Raw genomic sequence first — 24,381 nt, 5'->3', positions numbered from 1 at the left:
AACTCCACTGGGACTTCAAAGCGCAGAGATGACAGGATCTGCCCAATTTCCAGACGAACTCTTTTTGAAGTATTGTACGAACCCTTTTTGAACTATTTTTTACGACCTCTTCTTTTGAACTGTTTGGTAACCAAAGGCAACGCTGTTTACGTCCCACTTCCCTCTGGAAGCAGCTGTGGTCAGGTGGGGGGAGAAAGTCAAATAAAGAAGGAGGAGTGCAATCTTTTGGCAGAGCGTGGGTGACACTGTAAGAGGTTACAGGTCGACACATTTTCTCCTCAATATTGAGTCCAAATTGAATTCTGCCTCTGTTTGATTCTTTGCCTCTTGTCTTGTTTAATAGATGTCATCAGTGTTTGAACCTGACAATCTACTCGACAAGACCAGGTTTAACAACGCGATGGTGAGGCTCACCTTTCCTCTCTTCCTCCGTAACGCTGTGGATCTTCTGGTTGACAAACTCTGCGTAGGATGCTGCATACCACACCTGCAGAAAGAACCACCATCAACTTTATTTGTTATTATTATTATTATTATTATTATTATTATCAGGCAGGGCGGACCTTGAGCTCATGTTTGGGTTCGATGTTCTTGATGGAGGTGTAGAAGATCTCGGCGCCGTACTGATACGCCACCAGGTTCTGCTCCAGGTGGTTCTCGGCGGGCCGCACGAACATCATCCAGTTACAGCTCTCCTCGTCCGAGAGGTCCAACCACGTGTGCTCGGACTTTTCTCCGTCTTTCTCTGCGTCCAACATGCTAAGCTGCGACAACAGACAACACAGTCAATGTCGTCGTTGGATAACACACACAACGTGTTTTAACCCCAATTGTCAGACGCCTACTGTTTCTAGTAGAAAAATACAAACATTTCCACATGCAAACGCGCAGCGACGCCCGAACGCTTCAAACACAGAAATGGTACAAAACCAAAAACACCATAAAACAAATACAGCAGGGAAATGCTGCAAATTACGAATTCAGCAATCACATAAACACTGCAGGATCAGCGCAATACTCACGGGACAAAACTGATGTTAGCTAGGCCTAGCAGGAAGTAATGGTGCGTTCCATTTGTACTGGGAAGTCGGAATTTCAGAGTTCCTAGTAGGGTTGTCTCAATACCAATATTTTGGTACCGGTACCAAAATACTTTTTGATACTTTTCTAAATAAAGATGGCATTATTGGCTTTATCTTAACAAAAAATCTTAGGGTACATTAAACATATGTTTCTTATTGCAATTTTGTCCTTAAATAAAATAGTGAACATACCGGTACTAGACAACTTGTCTTTTAGTAGTAAGTAAACAAACAAAGACTCCTAATTAGTCTGCTGACATATGTAGTAACATATTGTGTCATTTATCTACCTATTATTTTGTCAATATTATTAAGGACAAGTGGTAGAAAATGAATTATTAATCTACTTGTTACATTCTTGGTGGTCTGGCTTACTTTCTGCCAGCCTGGCTAACTTCCCGCTGACCTGGCTTACTTCCTGCCGACCACGCTAACTTCATGCCGACCTGGCTAACTTCTTGTCGACCTGGCTAACTTCATGCCGACCTGGCTAACTTCCTGTCGACCTGGCTAACTTCCTGCCAACCTGGCTAACTTCCCGTCGACCTTGCTTACTTCCTACCGACCACGCTAACTTCCTGTCGACTTGGCTAACTTACTGCCGACCTGGCTAACTTCCCGCTGACCTGGCTAACTTCCCGTCCACCTGGCTAACTCCCTGTCCACCTGGCTAACTCCCCGCCGACCTGGCTAACTCCCCGCCGACCTGGCTAACTTCCCGCTGACCTGTCTAACTTCCCTGTCGACCTGGCTAACTCCCTGTCGACCTGGCTAACTCCCCGTCGACCTAGCTAACTTCCCGCCGACCTGGCTAACTTATTGTCGACCTGGCTAACTTCCCACCGAAGTGACTAACTTCCCGCCGACGTGGCTAACTTTCTGCCGACCTGGCTAACTTCCTGCTGACCTGGCTAACTTCCCGTCCATCTGGCTAACTTCCCGTCCACCTGGCTAACTCCCCGCCGACCTGGCTAACTTCCCGCCGACCTGTCTAACTTCCCTGTCGACCTGGCTAACTCCCCGTCGACCTGGCTAACTCCCCGTCGACCTGGCTAACTCCCCGCCGACCTGGCTAACTTCCCGCTGACCTGTCTAACTTCCCTGTCGACCTGGCTAACTCCCCGTCGACCTGGCTAACTCCCCGTCGACCTGGCTAACTCCCCGTCGACCTGGCTAACTTCCCGCCGACCTGGCTAACTTCCCGTCGACCTGGCTAACTATCAGCTGACGTGGCTAACTTCCCGCCTACCTGGCTAACTTCCCGCCAACCTGGCTGACTTCCCGCCAACCTGGCTAACTTCTTGTCGACCTGGCTAACTTCCCACCGAAGTGACTAACTTCCCGCCGACGTGGCTAACTTCCTGCCGACTTGGCTAACTTCCTGCTGACCTGGCTAACTTCCCGTCCATCCGGCTAACTTCCCGTCCATCTGGCTAACTTCCCGTCCACCTGGCTAACTCCCTGTCCACCTGCCTAACTCCCCGTCTACCTGGCTAACTCCCCGCCGACCTAGCTAACTTCCCGCCGACCTGTCTAACTTCCCTGTTGACCTGGCTAACTCCCCGTCGACCTGGCTAACTCCCCGTCGACCTGGCTAACTTCCCGTCCATCTGGCTAACTTCCCGTCCACCTGGCTAACTCCCCGTCTACCTGGCTAACTCCCTGTCCACCTGGCTAACTCCCCGCCGACCTGGCTAACTCCCCACCGACCTGGCTAACTTCCCGCCAACCTGTCTAACTTCCCTGTTGACCTGGCTAACTTCCCGTCGACCTGGCTAACTTCCCGTCGACCTGGCTAACTTCCCTGTCCACATGGCTAACTCCCTGTCCACCTGGCTAACTCCCTGTCCACATGGCTAACTCCCTGTCCACCTGGCTAACTCCCTGTCCACCTGGCTAACTCCCCGCCGACCTGGCTAACTCCCCGCCGACCTGCCTAACTCCCCGTCGACCTGGCTAACTTTCCGTCGACCTGGCTAACTATCCGCCGACCTGGCTAACTATCCGCCGACCTGGCTAACTATCCGCCGACCTGGCTAACTATCCGCCGACCTGGCTAACTTCCCGCCTACCTGACTAACTTCCCGCCTACCTGGCTAACTTTCTGCCGACCTGGCTAACTTCTTGTTGACCTGGCTAACTTCCCGCCGACGTGGCTAACTTCCTGTCGACCTGTCTAACTTCCTGCCGACCTGTCTAACTTCCCGTCGACCTGGCTAACTTCATGCCGACCTGGCTAACTTCCTATCAACCTGGCTAACTTCCTGTCAAGCTGGCTAACTTCCTGTCAACCTGGCTAACTTCATGGTGGTCTGGCTTACTTCCTGCCTACCTAGCTAACTTCTTGTCAACCTGGCTAACTTCTTGTCGACCTGGCACAACTTCTTTTCGACCTGGCTAACTTCTTGTCGACCTGGCTAACTACCTGGTGGTCTGACTTAATTCCTGTCAACCTGGCTGACTTCCTGGGCATCTGGGTTACTTCCTGTCGGCCCTAATTAGTTTTTTTTTGCTTTGACCGCTTGTTTTCCCCTTTCTACTAGATGACAAAAGGCTAATAAAATGATTGATGTGCCACCTTCAGCACTCTGGATAAGCGTGCTCCATTCCATTTAGTGTTGTGGCTTTGTTACTCCAAAGATCAAAATAGTTTAACCTTGTCTCTCTTCCTGCCCAATTTCTCTTTCCATTCCTACAGCAGCTTGCTTAGGCGGCTAACTGCTTTGGATCAGCGGCTCACTTTCAGATGGATGTAGTTGTCCTGCAGCTCGCTCTCAGGAACCAGGGGTCCCTCCACAGGGCCAAACTGGGTGCGCTTGGGGATGCGTCTCTTGGAGAAGACCCCGCCCAGGAAGCGATCGATGTAGAGCATGAGGGGCAGGCTGGCCCGGGCCCTGGACATAACCGGCCTGTTGGGGACCGGGTGCAGGGGGCCGTGGTCCATACAATCTGTGGGGTTGGCGTTGTTGCACTCCTCGCACCCTGGGAGCGCACAGAAACAGTCGGACAACCGATGAGACGTCAGCTCTATGAAACCATTTGTCCAACACGGCTACGCACAGAGGCTGTGAGGGTTGAAGGGCTGACGAGGCTCCCAGTCGTCCATCTCAGAGTCCTCGTCGTCGTCTTCATCCGTGTCGTCCGTGGTGTCCATGGCTCCAAGTGGGCTGGACGGGGGGTCCGCAATGTCGGAGAGCGAATTGGATACGGACAGACGCTCCTGCATGAGATATATAAATTAATCATGGCAAGATTCTAACTTAAATGTGGCTTGTTGTGCTAGGAAGAGTCAACAAGTTTAGACAGTAAATTCATTGTTCAGTTAGACCGGGGGGGGGCCCGCGGCACTTTCTAAAAATACTATTAAAAACATAAAAAAGTGGAATAAAAAACACAAACGAGAACAAGTTGCCATACAGGCAGTTTTTTCTTTAAAACTGTCATTTGTAAAAAAATTATAATGAATCAAAATCAATGTAATTATTGACCGATTTAAGGCTCCAATTACTATTTTGTGTGTTTGCCATATAAAAAAACTAAGTTTTATTTGACAAAAAAGGCATAAAACAAAAAAAAAAAAGTGAAAAAATGATAAAAACGTATAATTAACAAACAGATCTGATGTTTATGTGTGACCTATTTTTAACACTTTTATGAGTGGGGGCCCTTTGGATCTCCAAGAATTTTAGTGGGATCTTTTTTAAAACTGTCATCGCTCAAAAAGATAATAATTAGGGATGTCCGATAATGGCTTCTTGCCGATATTCGATATTCCGATATTGTCCAACTCTTTAATTACCGATACCGATATCAACCGATATATACAGTCGTGGAATTAACACATTATTATGCCTAATTTGGACAACCAGGTATGGTGAAGATAAGGTACTTTTTAAAAAAATTAATAAAATAAAATAAGATAAATAAATTAAAAGCTTTTTCTTGAATAAAAAAGAAAGTAAAACAATATAAAAACAGTTACATTGAAACTAGTAATTAATGAAAATGAGTAAAATTAAGTGTTAAAGGTTAGTACTATTAGTGGACCAGCAGCACGCACAATCATGTGTGCTTACGGACTGTATCGATATATATTGATATATAATGTAGGAACCAGAATATTAATAACAGAAAGAAACAACCCTTTTGTGTGAATGAGTGTAAATGGGGGAGGAAGGTTTTTTGGGTTGGTGCACTAATTGTAAGTGTATCTTGTGTTTTTTATGTTGATAAAAATGTATAAATACGTTAATAAAAAAACCGATACCGATAATTTCCGAAATTACATTTTAACGCATTTTTCGGCCGATAATATCGTCCGGCCGGTATTATCGGACATCTCTAATAATAATGAATCAAAATCAATGTTGTTATGAATTATTGATCTATTTAAGGCTGTATGAGTGGAGCCCTTTTGGATCCCCCGAATCTGGGGGAAAATGAATCTGAAGTTGATCTAGGGTAAAAGTGAAAATAAATGTATGAATTATTTTTAACACTTTTATGAGTGGAGCTCTTTTGGATTTTTTAAAGCTGTTCATTGCTCAAAAAAATATAATAAATTAAAATCATAGTTCTTGATAATCATTGACATATTTAAGGATACAATTACTTTACATCAAAATATTCCACTTTGAAACATTTTTGGGGAAAATTCTTCATATTTTGTGTGTTTTAAATTTAAAAATATAGTTTTCTTAGAAAAAAAAAAGGCATAAAACAAACAGAAAAATAGTTTTTTTAAAATATCTGAGGATAGATCTGAAGTTGATTTAGTGACATAAGAGTTGAAAGTAAAAAAAGAAAATGTATGACTTATTTTTAACACTTTTATGAGTGCGGCCTTTAGGACCCCCACACATTTTAGTGGGATTTTTCTTTTTTAATGTGTCATTGCTAAAAAAATTAATGAATTAAAATCAATGTTGTTATGACTTATTGGCCGATTTGAGGCTACAATTACCATTTTGTGTTTGCCATATAAAAAAACAAAGTTTTATTTAATAAAAAAAGAATGTAAAACAAACAAAAAAAAACATGAAAAAATAATACAACTTATAATCAACAAATAGATCTGAAGTTGATTTAGAGACTTAAGCGTTGAAAGTAAAAAAAAAAAAAAATGTATAACCTATTTTTTTAATTTTTATGAGTGGGACTCTTTTGTTTCCCCAATAATTTTAGTGGGATCTTTTTTAAAACTGTCATCACTCAAAAAAAAAAAAGATGAATCCAAATCAATGTTGCTATGAATTTGTTGACATATTTAAGGCTCCAATTACTTCACATCAGATATTCCACTTTAAAATAGTTTGGGGAGGATGCGTATTTTGTGTGTTTTATATTGCATATTTTGTGTGTTTGCCATATAAAAAACAAAGTCTTCTTTGACAAAAAGGGCATAAAACAAACAAAAAACATGAAAAAATAATGAAATATAATAATCCGCTAGTAAATCTGAAGTGGATCCGGGATAAAAGTGAAAAGAAATGTATGACTTATTTTTAACATGTCTATGAGTGGAGCCCTTTTGGATCCCCAATAATTTTAGTGGGATTTTTTTTTAATTTCATTTAATTGCTCAAAAAATAATAATTAATTAAATCAAAGTTCTTGATAATTATTGACATATTTAAGGATCCAATTACTTCACATCAAATATTCCACTTTGAATATTTTTAGGTGAAAAATTCTTCATATTTTGTGTGTTTTCCATATAATAATACAGTTTTCTTAGGAAAATAAAGGCATGAAACAAACAGAAAAAAAACGTATCAATGGATATATCTGAAGTTGATTTAGCGCTCAAAAAGATAATAATTAGGGATGTCCGATAATGGCTTTTTGCCGATATCCGATATTCTGATATTGTCCAAATCTTTAATTACCGATATCAACCGATATATATAGTCGTGGAATTAACACATTATTATGCCTAATTTGGACAACCAGGTATGGTGAAGATAAAGTACTTTTAAATTTTTTTTAATAAAATAAGATAAATAAATTAAAAACATTTTCTTGAATAAAAAAGAAAGTAAAAAAATATATAAAAACAGTTACATAGAAAATAGTAATGAATGAAAATGAGTAAAATTAAGTGTTAAAGGTTAGTACTATTAGTGGACCAGCAGCACGCACAATCATGTGTGCTTACGGACTGTATCCCTTGCAGACTGTATTGATATATATTGATATATAATGTAGGAACCACAATATTAATAACAGAAAGAAACAACCCTTTTGTGTGAATGAGTGTAAATGGGGGAGGGAGATTTTTTTGGGTTGGTGCACTAATTGTAAGTGTATCTTGTGTTTTTTATGTTGATAAAAATGTATAAATATGTTAATAAAAAAACCGATACCGATAATTTCCGATATTACATTTTAACGCATTTTTCGGCCGATAATATCGTCCGGCTGATATTATCGGACATCTCTAATAATAATGAATCAAAATCAATGTTGTTATGAATTATTGATCTATTTAAGGCTGTATAAGTGGAACCCTTTTGGATCCGCCGAATCCGGGGGAAAATGAATCTGAAGTTGATCCAGGGTAAAAGTGAAAAGATATGTATGAATTATTTTTAACACTTTTATGAGTGGAGCTCTTTTGGATTTTTTAAAGCTGTTCATTGCTCAAAAAAATATAATAAATTAAAATCAAAGTTCTTGATAATCATTGACATATTTAAGGATACAATTACTTTACATCAAAATATTCCACTTTGAAACATTTTTGGGGGAAAATTCTTCATATTTTGTGTGTTTTAAATTTAAAAATATAGTTTTCTTAGAAAAAAAAAGGCATAAAACAAACAGGAAAAAAAAATAAAAAAATCTGAGGATAGATCTGAAGTTGATTTAGTGACATAAGAATTAAAAGTAAAAAAAGAAAATGTATGACTTATTTTTAACACTTTTATGAGTGCGGCCTTTAGGACCCCCACACATTTTAGTGGGATTTTTCTTTTTTAATGTGTCATTGCTAAAAAAATGAATTAATTAAAATCAATGTTGTTATGACTTATTGGCCGATTTGAGGCTACAATTACCATTTTGTGTTTGCCATATAAAAAAACAAAGTTTTATTTAATAAAAAAAGAATGTAAAACAAACAAAAAAAAACATGAAAAAATAATACAACTTATAATCAACAAATAGATCTGAAGTTGATTTAGAGACTTAAGCGTTGAAAGTAAAAAAAAAAAATGTATAACCTATTTTTTTAATTTTTATGAGTGGGACTCTTTTGTTTCCCCAATAATTTTAGTGGGATCTTTTTTAAAACTGTCATCACTCAAAAAAAAAAAAGATGAATCCAAATCAATGTTGCTATGAATTTGTTGACATATTTAAGGCTCCAATTACTTCACATCAGATATTCCACTTTAAAATAGTTTGGGGAGGATGCGTATTTTGTGTGTTTTATATTGCATATTTTGTGTGTTTGCCATATAAAAAACAAAGTCTTCTTTGACAAAAAGGGCATAAAACAAACAAAAAACATGAAAAAATAATGAAATATAATAAGTAATAGTAATAGTAAATCTGAAGTGGATCCGGGATAAAAGTGAAAAGAAAGGTATGACTTATTTTTAACACTTCTATGAGTGGAGCCCTTTTGTATCCCCAATAATTTTAGTGGGTTTTTTTTTAAATTTCATTTCATTGCTCAAAAAATAATAATTAATTAAAATCAAAGTTCTTGATAATTATTGACATATTTAAGGATCCAATTACTTCACATCAAATATTCCACTTTGAATATTTTTAGGTGGAAAATTCTTCATATTTTGTGTGTTTTCCATATAAGAATACAGTTTTCTTAGGAAAATAAAGGCATGAAACAAACAGAAAAAAAAATTATCGATGGATATATCTGAAGTTGATTTAGCGACTTAAGAGTTGAAAGTAAAAAAAAAAAAACGTATGACTTATTTTTAACACTTTTATGATTGCGGTGCACATTTTAGTAGGATTTTTCTTTTTTAATGTGTCATTGCTAAAAAAAAAAAAATGAATCAAAATAATGCTGGTATGAATTATTGACCGATTTAAGGCTCCAATTACTTCACATCAATCATTCCCTTTTGAACAATTTTGAAAAAGAAATATTGCATATCTTGTGTTTTTACGATTAAAAACATGTTGTTGTTTTTTTAAATGGAATAAGACTTAAAAAAAACGACCCTATATCGACAGACAGACATTAAGCTGATCTAGAGATTTAAGATATTATTTTTTTATTAATATATGACTTATTTCGAACAGTTTTATGTCCCGGGTCCCTGGGACCAAACGAGAGGGGAACCTTGAAGGTTTTAAAAAGTCAAAATATTGTATTGGGTCCAAAGGTGAGCCCTCACCTGGGACACCGGCTCCAGCGCGGCCGGCGGAGCCTCGGCCACGTTGCTGAGCACGTGCAGACTGGCGGCGTTCATGTTTTGCCCGCTTGGCAGCAAAACGGCGACCTGCGAGAACAAAATAACAAAGTTTCAGTCCAGGATTGCGTGGGGTGTACGACGGCGTGCGACAAAACGCACCTGCTGGGTGGTGCCGTCCTGCTGGATGTACGCCACTTGAGGCTGGTCGGCAAACACGGCCTGCGGGGAGAGTCACGTGGGTGCAAAACATGTCTGGAAGCGCCAAGAGACGGCATGGTCGGAGCGCCGCCTTACCTGCGTGCCATCTGCGGGGTGGATGTACACCAGCGTGTGCTCGGAAGACTCCACTGAGGTGTACGAGCTGCCGTCCGCCGTGTAGACCACCTGCTGCTGCGGACCCCCCTCCGCCTGACCTCCGCTGCCTCCGCTGTACACTATCTGCGCGACTGCGCCGCCTTCAAAATGCACCTGGGACACCCCACAAATGTTATTGTCTTTGGGGAAGGTGCGGACAGAATAGTTTGAGTGCAGGGTTCTACCTGTGTCGCCTCGGCTGATTCCGTACTGGCGGACTGACTCCACACAGCGGCGGTCCCGGGCTTGGCTTCCATGGCAACGCAATGTCGGGACCTTGGCCTGCAGCCTCAGTCCACTTGAGACACTCGGGGACACCTGCTGCATTTCATGTAACCATGACGACAGCCAAGTAATTACTTTAACAAATGTACAGTAGGGCTGGGCAATAAAACAAAGTCAATATATATCGCGATAGACACGTAATTGATATCAATAAAAAATGTGTTCGATAAAATATATATAGTATACATATATTAGGGCTGGGCGATATGGCCTTTTTTTAATATCTCTATATTTTTAGGCCATGTCACGATACACGATATATATCTGGATATTTTGCCTTAGCCTTGAATGAACACTTGATGCATATAATCACAGCAGTATGATGATTCTACATGTCTACATTAAAACATTCTTCTTCATACTGCATTAATATATTCTCATTTTAAACTTCCATGCAGAGAGGGAAATCACAACTTAGTTAATTTACCAAAAGTGTATTTATTTAACAGTTATTAAGCAGTGGCACAAACATTCATGTCATTTCCAAACAGAAAGTGCAAGATTGTCAGAGACATTTTAAAACAAGCTATTAGTGCACTTTTGTGCATGATGTCACTAAGATGACATATCAAAACAACACAGGGTTTCCCGCAGCGCTTTGTTGTTAAGGCGGCCGCCTTAACAACAAAGAGCCACCGCCTAAACTAAAGTCTTTTTTTATTATTTTTAATATATATATATTTTTATTTTATTTTTTATTTTTTTGTCCTGTCCTGCTTCTCAGGCAAATCATATAGTTGATGTAGATGCCCATATCGGCTGTTCAGATTTACTTAACAAAAGAGAAGTGTAGGATACTGCTCTTGTTGCCTTATTTGTATTTGACTTTATTAAATGTATTTATATTATCATTTGGTGCTAAACTAAAGTCGAAACAAGCTGCTACGCTTCGTTCTACCTCTGCCTCTGTCAGTACTCTACACAGCACCCAGCATTGTCCTACCCACACAACCATCTGATTGGTTCCACGCAGAGCGGTAACGGCCAATCAGCAGTGTGTATTCAGAGCGCATGTAACAGCCAATCAGCAGTGCGTATTCAGAGCGCATGTAACAGCCAATCAGCAGTGCGTATTCAGAGCGCATGTAACAGCCAATCAGCAGTGAGCCCATTGACGTTCTAGAAATATAATCCTTTAGGTGAAGGCTATTTACCTTTTAGCGTAATGTTAGCTCATTTTGCGGAGTGTGTGTGCGTGCGTGCGTGTGTGTTACGGACAGCAAAGCCCTGTCTGTCTGAGACAAAGACAAGCATTATTGACCTACAGTTAACAACTAAGTTATTACACTTGACCTTTTTCTGTGTTGAAGCAGCAAAAAAGGACATTATATTCAATCAATCAATGTTTATTTATATAGCCCTAAATCACAAGTGTCTCAAAGGGCTGCACAAGCCACATATTAAATAAAGAGTTTCTGTCTCTGATAGTTGATATAATAATGTAACTGCATCATTAAGCCTACATGAACTCCATAGTGTTCAGGGATGAATAGTCTCTCCTATTGCTATTGCACTATTTTTTTCAGCTATAGTTAAAAGTCAAAGTTAAAGTACCAATGATTGTCACACATGGTGTGGCGAAATTATTCTCTGCATTTGACCCATCACCCTTGATCACCCCCTGGGAAGTGAGGGGAGCCCGGGAATCATTTTTGGTGATTTAACCCCCAATTCCAAACCTTGTTGCTACATTAATCATTAGTAATGTAGCAGCCTAGTTTTAAGTCTGGCTTTCAGCTAACTTCCTGAGCCTAAATGAAGACAAAACAGAAGTTATGTTGTTCGGTCCAAGTCGCTCTCCCTCCCCCAACGTTGACCTCGGCACTCTGACCCCGTATCTCAGCGACTCTGTCACAAACCTGGGGGTAAAGTTTGACTCAGATTTTAAATTCGAAAAACAAATCAGCAGCGTCGTTCAAAAAAGCTTTTATCAATTACGCCAAATAGCGAAAGTGAAACCGCTTTTATCAAGACATGATCTTGAGAAATTAATCCACGCTTTTATCTCGACTCGTCTTGATTACTGTAATGCCCTGTATGTTGGCATTAGCCAGGCCTCCCTCGCCCGCCTGCAGCTCGTACAGAACTCTGCTGCTCGTCTGCTAACACAGACCCGCAGACGTGAGCACATCACCCCTATTTTAGCGTCCCTTCACTGGCTCCCTGTGCGTTACCGAATACATTTTAAACTCCTTTTATTTGTTTTTAAATGTCTAAACAACCTCGCGCCAACCTATCTCTCCGACCTCCTTCAGCCTTACTGCCCCACCCGATCCTTAAGATCAGCCGATCAGCTGCTGTTGACGGTCCCTGACACAAGGCTGAAGCTTAGAGGTGACAGAGCTTTCGCCGTTGCTGCTCCCAAGCTCTGGAACGACCTACCCCTGAGTGTTAGACAAGCCTCCTCTCTTCCTGTTTTTAAATCTCTCTTAAAAACATACTTTTATTCCATGGCTTTTAACACTGAGTGATATCCATCCTGCAATGGCGCCCCATAATACACCTGCTGTGATCCTGTTTTTATGTTTTTATGTTTTTATTAATTCTATTTTAATTATTTATTTTTTATCATGTTCTGTTTGTGTTGTGTTGTGTTTGCTCGGTACTCGTTTTATCTTTTAACCTGCTCATTGTACAGCACTTTGGCTACCCCTGTGGTAAATTTTAAATGTGCTTTATAAATAAAGTTGATTTGATTTGATTTAAATGGCAGGGTCCCTGCTATCACATGTTGATACAAATATAACATTTATATATTAAAACTACAGGCTTCCCAAATGCTGTAATAAATTAAGCATGATGAGTTGAGCATATGCCAGCATGTGGCCCCACTTTTAACTCTTTTTTTCAAACGCTTATTGCAAACGCTTATTTACAGCAAGTCATTAATTTGACTTAGTCATTATTTTGTCTTAGTAAGTCAATATTTACTAAGTCAAAATAATGACATACTTAGTATCTCAGATAACTAGGACTGTTTTGCGTTTTGTTTTTACTTTACGGAAAAAATATCGAGATATATATCGTATATTGCCATTCAGCATACGGAGCGGAAAACACAACCAAAAATTGTAGGCTTCTTCACGCGTCGAAGTCGGCCTACTTAACTATCGGCCTGTAGTCTATTGCCCCCCCAAGCAGCGATGAGAAGGATACGTGATGGTGGCGACAGGCGAAATTACACTGTTTCTTACACCCACCCAGAACCTTCCCTGTCCGCCCTTTTTTTGTCATTAAGCTGTGTGTGACTGTAGAGACGGAGTTGGTGAGTCCATGTTTATGAAAATATATTAGTCTTTCTTCCATTGTTTCATTACAACAGTCTTTGTGGCATATTTCTCAATCGTCCATATACAAGGTCTATGACTTGAACCAATGATAACTATTGTGTATTGAATGTACCTTTGAATGTGTTTGATAATAAGCACGTTTAGCACCTACTAATTTTGGCGGTCCTTGAACTCACCGTAGTTGGTTTACATGTATAACTTTCTCCGACGCTGCCACAGAAAGACGTGTTTTCTGCCACTCCTTCTTTGATGCATTTTGTCCACCAAACGTTTTATGCTGTGCGTGAATGCACAAAGGTGAGCTTTGTTGATGTCATTAACTTACGTGGAGTGCTAATAACCCATGCTAACATGCCATTTAGGCTAGCTGTGTGTACATATTGCATCATTATGCCTTGTTTGTAGGTACATTTGAGGTAATTTAATTTCCTTTACTTATGTCCTCTGTGTATTTAATTTATATTTGCATTAGAGATGTCCGATATTATCGGCCGATAAATGCTTTAAAATTTAATATCGGAAATTATCGGTATTGTTTTTTTAATTATCGGTATTGGTTTTTTTTTTGTTTGTTTTTTTATTAAATCAACATAAAAAACACAAGATACACTTACAATTAGTACACCAACCCAAAAAACCTTCCTCCCTCATTCCCACTCATTCACACAAAAGGGTTGTTTCTTTCTGTTATTAATATTGTGGTTCCTACATTATATATCAATATATATCAATACAGTCTGCAAGGGATACAGTCCGTAAGCACACATGATTGTGCGTGCTGCTGGTCCACTAATAGTACTAACCTTTAACAGTTAATTTTACTCATTTTCATTAATTACTGGTTTCTATGTAACTGTTTTTATATTGTTTTACTTTTTTTTTTATTCAAGAAAATGTTTTTAATTTGTTTATCTTTTTTTTTTTTTATAAAAAGGACCTTATCTTTACCATACATGGTTGTCCAAATTAGTCATAATAATGTGTTAATTCCACGACTGTATATATCAGTATCGGTTGATATCGGTATCGGTAATTAAGGGTTTGGTCCATATCGGAATATCGGATATCAGCAAAAAGCCAATATCGGACATCCCTAATTTGCATGTCTCATGGGACGGCGTGGCGAAGTTGGTAGAGTGGCCGTGCCAGCAATCGGAGGGTTGCTGGTTACCGGGGTTCAATCCCCACCTTCTACCATCCTAGTCATGTCCGTTGTGTCCTTGGGCAAGACACTTCACCCCTTGCTCCTGATGGCTGCTGGTTAGCTGCCTTGCATGGCAGCTCCCGCCATCAGTGTGTGAATGTGTGTGTGAATGGGTGAATGTGGAAATACTGTCAAAGCGCTTTGAGTACCTTGAAGGTAGAAAAGCGCTATACAAGTATAACCCATTTATCATTTATAACAGTTAATTTTACTCAGTTTCATTAATTACTAGTTTCTATGTAACTGTTTGTATATTGTTTTACTTTATTTTATTCAAGAAAATGTTTTTAATTTATTTATCTATTTTTTTTTTTTTAAGGACCTTATCTTCACCATACATGGTTGTCCAAATTAGGCATAATAATGTGTTAATTCCACGACTGTATATATCAGTATCGGTTGATATCGGTATCGGTAATTAAGGGTTTGGTCCATATCGGAATATCGGCAAAAAGCCAATATCGGACATCCCTAATTTGCATGTCTCATGACACACTATCTGTATGTAGTATTGGCTGCATTTCTGATTGTGTGCCATGTTGTTCCAGACCACAGCAAACGTTACCCAGCTTGCAAATATTGTAATGAATCCATTAGAAGACAGCGTGTCCTTTTCCTTTAACTTGGGCACACACATCTATACCTTTGGCAGTTTTAAGCCAGTCATTTCTAGGAGTTATCTAACCCTTTTCTTTCTTTCTTTCTTTAGTTTATTTCGAACATGAACACACTTACATCATAATACATCACACAATTTCATATCACTTCATTTTACATCATGCCCGAAAAGGAGTAGGAAGAAGCAAAGCTTATTTAATCCTACCCCTTTCCCACTTCAAGCGTTTACAAATATATAGAATCATTTACTGACCTTTTTATATAATAAAATAACATCTATGAATTAGTATACAACAGTTTTGTAATATGTAATTAATTAATTAATTCAGTCATTATTAACATACTGAGATGAAGAATATCTTATTTTCAATAAGGTTGAAAGTATTTCTCATAATTCTTCTTTTTTGTACTCTGTAAGCACTATTATTTTGAACAACCTCTTAAACTGGATCATATCAGTACAATTTTTAACTTCTTTACTTAATCCATTCCATAATTTAATTCCACATACTGATATGCTAAAAGTTCTAAGTGTTGTACGTGCATATAAATGTTTTAAATTATTTTTTCCTCTAAGGTTATATTTCTCCTCTTTAGTTGAGAAGAATTGTTGTACATTCTTTGGTAGCAGGTTATAGTTTGCTTTGTACATCATTTTAGCTGTTTGCAATTTTACCAAATCACCAAACTTTAATATTTCTGACTTAATAAATAAAGGGTCTGTGTGTTCTCTATATCCAACATTATGTATTATTCTAACTGATCTTTTTTGTAACACGGTTAGCGAATGTAGCGCACATTTGTAGTTATTTCCCCATATTTCTGCACAATAACTCAGATATGGTAACACTAGCGAGCAGTAGAGAATATGTAGTGATTTTTGGCCCAGGACATATTTTGCTTTATTCATTATTGAAATGTTTTTTGCCACCTTATGTTGTATGTTTTGTATGTGAGATTTCCAGTTCATTTGATCATCTACCGTATTTTCCGCACTATTAGCCGCACCTAAAAACCACAAATTTACTCAAAAGCTGACAGTGCGGCTTTTAACCCGGTGCGCTTTATATATGGATTAATATTACGATTCATTTTCATAAAGTTTCGATCTCGCAACTTCGGTAAACAGCCGCCATCTTTTTTCCCGGTAGAACAGGAAGCGCTTCTTCTTCTACGCAAGCAACCGCCAAGGTAAGCACCCGCCCCCATAGAACAGGAAGCGCTTCTTCTTCTACTGTAAGCAACCACCCGCCCGCGTAGAAGAAGAAAAAGCGCGCGAATATACCGTACGTTTCATTTCCTTTGTGTGTTTACATCTGTAAAGACCACAAAATGGCTCCTACTAAGCGTCAGAGATCCGGTTCATGAAAAGACGCAATCTCTCCATCCGCACACGGATTACTATTTCACAGCAACTGATATTCCTGTGAACCGCACTGTGGATACAACGGGAGCACGTACGGTGAATATTCGCACCACAGGGAATGAGAAGTCATCCTTCACTGTGGTTCTAGCTTGCCATGCTAATGGCCAGAAACTTCCACCCATGGTGATATTCAAAAGGAAGACCTTGCCAAAAGAGACCTTTCCAGCCGGCGTCATCATAAAAGCTAACTCGAAGGGATGGATGAAGAAAAGATGAGCGAGTGGTTAAGGTAAGTTTAAGTTTACGCGAAGAGGCCGGGTGGCTTTTTTCACGCAGCTCCGTCCATGTTGATATACGTATGTTTGTGATTGCACATTTGCGTACATTTTGGGAGTGAACAGAGTTGTTAGAACGCTGGTTTTTAATATATTATTAAAGTTTGACTGACCTATCTGACTGTTTTTTTGACATTCCTTTAGCGCAGTTAGATGCGGCTTACAACACCGGGCGGCTTATAGGTGGACACAGTTTTGAAATATGCCGTTCATTGAAGGCGCGGCTTTTAACCCAGGGCGCCTTATGGTGCGGAAAATACGGTGTATATATATATATATATATATATATATATATATATATATATATATATATATATATACATATATATATATATATATATACATACATTGATATATACAGTATATAATTTATATTTATTTTTTTTGCCGTTTTTGTTTACATGTTAATAGTGTTTTAATGAATATACATGCATGTTTAACACATATAGATTCCTTTCTTTCATGAAGACAAGAATATAAGTTGGTGTATTACCTGATTCTGATGACTTGCATTGATTGTAATCAGACAGTAGTGATGATAACGTCCACGTTTTCAAATGGAGGAGAAAAAAAGTTCCTCCTTTCTGTCTAATACCACATGAAAGTGGTTGGTTTTTGGCATCTTATTTGTCCAGCTTCCATATTCGTTTTTATACACTTTTATACACAGTTTTGAAATATGCCGTTCATTGAAGGCGCGGCTTTTAACCCAGGGCGCCTTATGGTGCGGAAAATACGGTATTAATACTCCCAAAAATCTAGTTTCTTTTACCCTTTCTATGTCTACTTCGTCTATTTGTATTTGTGTATGATGCTCTTTTCTACTATTACCAAATAGCATTATTTTAGACACTTACTTAATGTGTTGCCTTCATTATAACACTTACATGAGGCGTTTAACTTTTTGCGGCTCCAGACAGATTTTATTTTTGGTGCAATATGGCTCTTTCAACATGTTGGGTTGCCGACCCCTGTAAAAGAACCAGTCTTTTGAACGGCTCTTCAAGACCCGACTCCTCAAGATCCGGCTCCTTATCCGAGCCATAAGCCCCATCTCTAATAAGAACATTGTTATTTTTGTTTTATTGATAAACTCAGTTTATTCCAACTTAATTCAAACCCCCAGGTCAGCTCCAAGAAGTATTCGTGGAGCTATGCGGGTTGTCAACACAAGCATGCAGCAGCAGAATGCTCCACCGAGCGTTAACTCGCCCTTCTCGGCGGGGGTACAGTGCGCACAAGGCGGCTAACGTTCGCCGACCAGGCCGCCGGGGGAAACCGAGCCCAAATACACGCACATGTGGACACTGTCGTTCCCGTGGAAGAACCACCACCTGACGAATAAATGTAGCGATTAAACCGCAGCCTGATCGATAATCAGGTTTACCCCCGTCTTAACCCGGCAGGTTGTCGCTCCCAAACGGACCATACCACAACTACATAGCGGCGTAGAAAGGCGGGCGCCCAGTGAGCAGCGACGTTAGCATTTCGGCCTTATAGTGACATTGTAAGGCCGGCCCAGCCACAACACATATCATGTCGTCTCTTACATCGTCGTCTACATGTCGACATTCCCGACAGACGAGCGCATTAAACGCAAAATAGTTGAGTTATTTCGGCCGACCCACCCGTCCCTCATGCTAGTTGAGTCCAGCCTGCAAGGCGAGCTCGAACAAGGAAGACGGAGCCTCCATCTTGGGTGGGACTACAACGCGAGTTTACGCTGCTAAAAGCCGGCGAACGTTCGCCTTATAAGATCAGGAAGATGACTTAATATTGGTACGAAACGACTAGCATGACTAAATAGTTGCAATTAAGGCATTTGGTTGAGAAACTTCAAGCTGTTCTTACCTCTGAATGGTAGCTGCAGCGACGGCTGAATTGCATAAATTACTGTAATCTGCCCAGCAACGGACAGTGTTTTGCCTTGTGATTGGTGGACATTTTTTTTTACCCCGAGCTAACCACCAAAGTGGATTTAAAGTCAACACCTGAACTGTGGATCATCGCGTATGGCATTAAAAATGATGGTAATAGCTCAGTGTATTTTTGTCATTGAATTTTCTTTTCATAAATGAAAATTGAAAAACAAAACACGTGTTTATTTGAATTTCCTTTTAAATTAGAAAAAACAAAGCGTTCTCTTTTATTGGCGTCAAAGATATAAAAAATATATTGATTTTCATTTTATTTAACAACATTAAAATCCCCAATAAACAGAAACGGAAATACATCAAAGGGATGTTTTCTTTTCGTTTGCAGACACCGGAAGTTTCAAACTAAAAGCGGTGATAATTACTACGGTACCCGTGTGCCTGTGACTCTGGCTAAAATGTCTTTGGAGCCCTACACATAATTATTTTAGACATGACAGAACGAAGGCTTTAATCTACAGAAATCTCTACGCGAATATCAACAAAAACTGGTAGCGATTAAAGACAGGCCCAAACCGGAAGTAGCACTTTTTTAAACAGTGCAGTAATAAACCGGAAATAGTGGTTTTAAAGCCAGAACCGCAGACTCGCCAGTAAGAAATCCTTATTGGAAGAAATAAGGTTGTTTTAGATAAGCCCAATTTTTATATATGTGTATTTTTAATATATACACATATATATTTAACTTTTTATATATGTTGTATTTTTTTAAAAATCTATTTGCCTTTTTATTTAAAATTGTCTGTTGCCATAAATATGTTGGTTGCTCTAACTTGTTATTGTTTGAAATATTATAATGTATTGGAAGGGCCTTAATTTTTCTGTATATTTTCAATATGTACTGTTGATGTGGTCAATAAAAAAAACAATAACTATAGCCAGTAAGAACAAAAATACTGTACTAGATGGTTCGTGATCAAACCCCTTTTGCCTCCACTTTTGTGTGATATGTGCGTAGAGATTTCTCGACATGTCTAAAATGATTTCCGTGGAGAACTCCAAAAATATTTTAGCCAGGCATAAGAGTAACGCAATAGTCCTGCTTTTACTTTGAAAATAATAACTTTCCATGTCAGAATATAAAACAAACATCCGTTTTGGTCTGTTTTCTGGGGATTGGATTTTTTGTAAAATTAAAATCAAACCGTTTTATTAGATATTATTGCTGTTTGACACCGAAACAAAGAAAACACGCTTTGCCTTTTTTTTTTTTTTTTTTTAAATTAAATTAAAATAAAGTAGTCGTTTTTTTTGGTTTGATCAATTTCCATTCATGAAAATAAATCCCATGACCAAAACACACTGACGTGTATGTTACAGACTGAATTTATGGCTACTTACATCTGCCACTAGAGGACGCCAAAACTAAATGATGAAACATAGGCAACAAAGAAGTAAACAAGAGACAGGAAAGTCATTTCCCTGACATGCTTGGCATTGTGGTGAAAATATAAAACATCTGGTTTAAATGCCCCCCCTCCTCCCTCCTCCAGTGATATTGCAATAACAATTTACCCCTGACAGTTTGAGCATGATGTTCAATACAGCCGGAGGCCTCGGCATCCGGGAACATCCTCCTGTGGAGATGAAAATGTGACTAATGGGAGGAAAAAAGTACTCCATGAAGCACAAGCATAGATTGGATTGAAAACATAAAACTTCCTGACAGTGACAAAGGAATTTGCCCATCAATAGTAGGACTCTTGCAGCATTATTCCCAGGAGACCACGTGGAAAGGGTTTCTTTTCCCTGCTGCGTTTTCACCGAGGCGGCCCATGATCCAACATGCAGATTCTTTTCATCCTGACTCATACGACCGGATGATGTTTTATAAGTTAATAACCCGCCTGCAGCAGAGATGACTTTTAAATTACGGCCTTTTTCAGCAAGCTATTGGAAAGTATGGGGACGATTGAATCAAACCCTGAACGTCCCGTATTACAGGAAAATATGGAAATGTTTCCTGTTCAAACCAAATTTACTACATCTTTATTTTGTCATAGTACTTTGTAATGGGGCGGCATCGTACGGAGAACTGTTTGTCATATTTAAACGAAAGAAACAGAAAGAAAACAATACATGAGCGACCTATGTGCCGGCGGCATTTTAAGGTACCACAAGTCCCTGAGGATCGGCCCACATCATGTCCGTCAGCCATTTTAGCGGCTCGGGTCTAACCCTAACCCTTCTAACAGAAACCATTCCAAATTACCACACCTATTGTGAGGATGAGATATTTTTAAGTGTTCTTTCTTAATCCATAGTCATGTTTAAATCAGATAGTATTTTCCCATGTCGTGTGTCTTCTCGTGACCTCCTTGCTTTTATCTCATGTCCGCTATTAAACTCTTTGTTTTGTCTTAAGGGCTCCTGTTTGTGTTGTTTTGGCCAGTTCCTTATCTGTTTTGAAATAGCAGCTGCGCTCCTTTCTGGGCGAGAGGGGCTCTTTTTGTTTGGATTTAGACCTCTTCTTACAGATGCTACTGTCGCATTGTAAGGTCTGGTCTCCTGAAGCTTCAGTAAAACGTGGTATTGTACCATTCTGTCTCTGGGGTCCTTTTTACTCAACATATATGTCATGTAAAATAACTTGGGATTGACCAGTGTGTTTTATTCCCTGAGAGGAAGACTGGTCACGTGCAACCATACTTGCCAACCCTCCCGGATTTTCCGGGAGACTCCCGAAATTCAGCGCCTCTCCCGAAAACCTCCCGGGACAAATTTTCTCCCGAAAATCTCCCGAAATTCAGGCGGACTCAGGTCCATAATAACAAATATTTTATTTGAGTATTAACCCACAATTTAAACAGCATACCTGCCCAATCACGTTATAACTGTAGAATGATGGAGGGCGAGTTCTTGGTTTCTTATGTGGGTTTATTGTTAGGCAGTTTCATTAACATCCTCCAAGCGCGGCAACAACACACAACAACAGCAGTCACGTTTTTCGTCTACCGTAAAGCAGTTCGTCTGCCGTAAACAGCAATGTTGTGACACTCTTAAACAGGACAATACTGCCATCTAGTGCATTTGATGAAAGCACTTTTGTGCATGCCACACATCAATGCATCATCAGAGAGGGTGTTCAGCATGGTTCGAAAAATAGTGACAGAGAATAGAACAAAGATGCACAATTCAACCCTTAACTCAACAATGAGTAGATGAGTGTTATGCGTGTGTATATGTGTAAATAAATGAACACTGAAATTCAAGTATTTATTATATATATATATATATATATATATATATATATATATATATATATATATATATATATATATATATATATATATATATATATATATATATATAATAAAATACATATGTATACGTATATATATATATATATATAGCTAGAATTCACTGAACGTCAAGTATTTCTTATATATATATATATATATATTATCTATATATATATATATATTATCTATATATATATATGAAATACTTGACTTGGTGAATTCTAGCTGTAAATATACTCCTCCCCTTTTAGCCACGCCCCCAACCACGCCCCCGCCCCACCCCCCACCTCCCGAAATCGGAGGTCTCAAGGTTGGCAAGTATGCGTGCAACACAATCCAGGGAGGGTATTGATTGATTGATTGATTGATTGATTGAGACTTTTATTAGTAGGTTGCACAGTGAAGTACATATTCCGTACAATTGACCACTAAATGGTAACACCCCAATAAGTTTTTCAACTTGTTTAAGTCGGGGTCCACTTAAATTGATTCATGATACAGATATATACTATCATCATAATGCAGTCATCACACAAGATAATCATCAGGGGGTATACATTGAATTATTTACATTATTTACAATTCGGGGTGTGGAGGGGGGCGGGGGGGGGGGGGGGGGGGGTAGGTTTGGTTGTTATCATCAGTCATCAACGATTGAGAACAGAGAAATGGATATTGAAACAGTGTAGGTCTGACTTGGTAGGATATGTACAGCAATTAGTGGACATAGAGAGAGATCAGAAGGCATACGAAAAGTATCTACATTTGATTGTTTACATTTGATTATTAACAATCCAGGGAGGGTGTTAGTCAAGGGTTAAAGTTGCCTGGAGGTGTTCTTTTAGTGCGGTTTTGAAGGAGGATAGAGATGCCCTTTCTTTTATACCTGTTGGGAGCGGATTCCACATTGATGTGGCATAGAAGGAGAATGAGTTAAAACCTTTGTTAGATCGGAATCTGGGTTTAACGCATACTTGCCAACCCTCCCGGATTTTCCGGGAGACTCCCGAAATTCAGCGCCTCTCCCGAAAACCTCCCGGAAGAAATTTTCTCCCGAAAATCTCCCGGAATTCAGCCGGAGCTGGAGGCCACACCCCCTCCAGCTCCATGCGGACCTGAGTCCAGTATGCGCACACAAGAAGACGAAGCAGAAGAACGAGACCGTAGTCGAAGAGCGCAGGGGAGACACTTCTCCCGGGCCGATGTATGCTCGGGGCAACACCCTTCACCTTACCCGGCAGTGGGTCTCCACAGCGGACGACTTTAGGGTGAATGATGAGTCCAGCGATTAGTTGCAAATCTTGCTTTATTGATTGCTTGCACACAGCCAATCCAACACAAAACCAACTAGTGCCTCCCCGCACTCACGCTACCCCGCTCCCTCTCTTCTCTCGCCCACACACTCACTGACGTCACTCACCTCACATGCTGTCACCTATTAAAGGGCCACACACACACATACTCTACTCTCATAACACACAGTACAGTTAGTAGAACAACTGTGTTTTCATTACTGTGTATTTGATAGGTGCCATTGCCCCGGAAATGTATTGCATTGTACTTTCAAGTACAACAATGAGTAGATGAGTGTTATGTGAGTGTATATGTGTAAATAAATGAACACTGAAATTCAAGTATTTCTTTTATTTATACATATAATAAAATAAATAAATATATATAGCTAGAATTCACTGAAAGTCAAGTATTTCACACACACATATATATATATATATATATATATATATATATATATATATATATATATATATATATATATATATATATATATATATATATATATATATATATATATATATATATATATGAAATACTCGAGTTGGTGAATTCTAGCTGTAAATATACTCCTCCCCTCTTAACCACGCCCCCAACCACCCTATCATTTTATCCTGTCCATGTTTCCACATGAACTATACAGAAGCCAAGTCTATAATATTAACAGTAATGACTCATTCGAGCCAGGCGTACCGTTCTAACTTACGGTTTCAAATCGTATTGGTTTCCCTAAAAGTAAACTTGACTGAAAGTAAATGTTAAATATGAATAAGTACATATGTTTTGATGGCCAGCGTTTAGAACGAGGGTTACACCAGGTCCCTTCTTTGTTACAAACTAAAACCAAACCAAAGGGCTATTCATACCATCATAACAACATTCTCTTCCCATAGACTCGTGGAAAACTCCCAAGAAAACCCTAGAAAGGAAAATAAAAAGTATAGAAAGAGAGAGGAACAGAGGAGGTATCCCTCAGTCTGGAGAGGCA

The 24,381-nt window shown here is 39.2% G+C and overlaps 1 protein-coding gene across 1 annotated transcript in view; it reads right to left on the bottom strand.

The window, feature by feature from the left end:
* The window catches only part of prdm10 (PR domain containing 10), a 44,949-nt gene extending 33,126 nt beyond the window's left edge, over nt 1-11,823 (bottom strand). The window contains exons 1-8 of the mRNA XM_061972411.1: nt 10,012-11,823; nt 9,767-9,940; nt 9,632-9,691; nt 9,455-9,559; nt 4,143-4,302; nt 3,823-4,064; nt 564-764; nt 415-487 (exon numbers count right to left, since the gene is read on the bottom strand). Coding sequence (XP_061828395.1) covers nt 415-487; nt 564-764; nt 3,823-4,064; nt 4,143-4,302; nt 9,455-9,559; nt 9,632-9,691; nt 9,767-9,940; nt 10,012-10,083 — 1,087 coding nt within the window. The 5' untranslated portion in view covers nt 10,084-11,823. The remainder of the gene's footprint in view (nt 1-414; nt 488-563; nt 765-3,822; nt 4,065-4,142; nt 4,303-9,454; nt 9,560-9,631; nt 9,692-9,766; nt 9,941-10,011) is intronic.
* Nucleotides 11,824-24,381: the final 12,558 nt, after the last annotated feature.

The sequence above is a fragment of the Nerophis lumbriciformis genome, linkage group LG17 (genome assembly GCF_033978685.3).
Source record: "Nerophis lumbriciformis linkage group LG17, RoL_Nlum_v2.1, whole genome shotgun sequence".
Classification (NCBI taxonomy): domain Eukaryota; kingdom Metazoa; phylum Chordata; class Actinopteri; order Syngnathiformes; family Syngnathidae; genus Nerophis; species Nerophis lumbriciformis.
The sequence above is the reverse complement of the archived record's forward strand: the minus strand, read 5'-3'. Positions and strand labels throughout refer to the sequence as shown.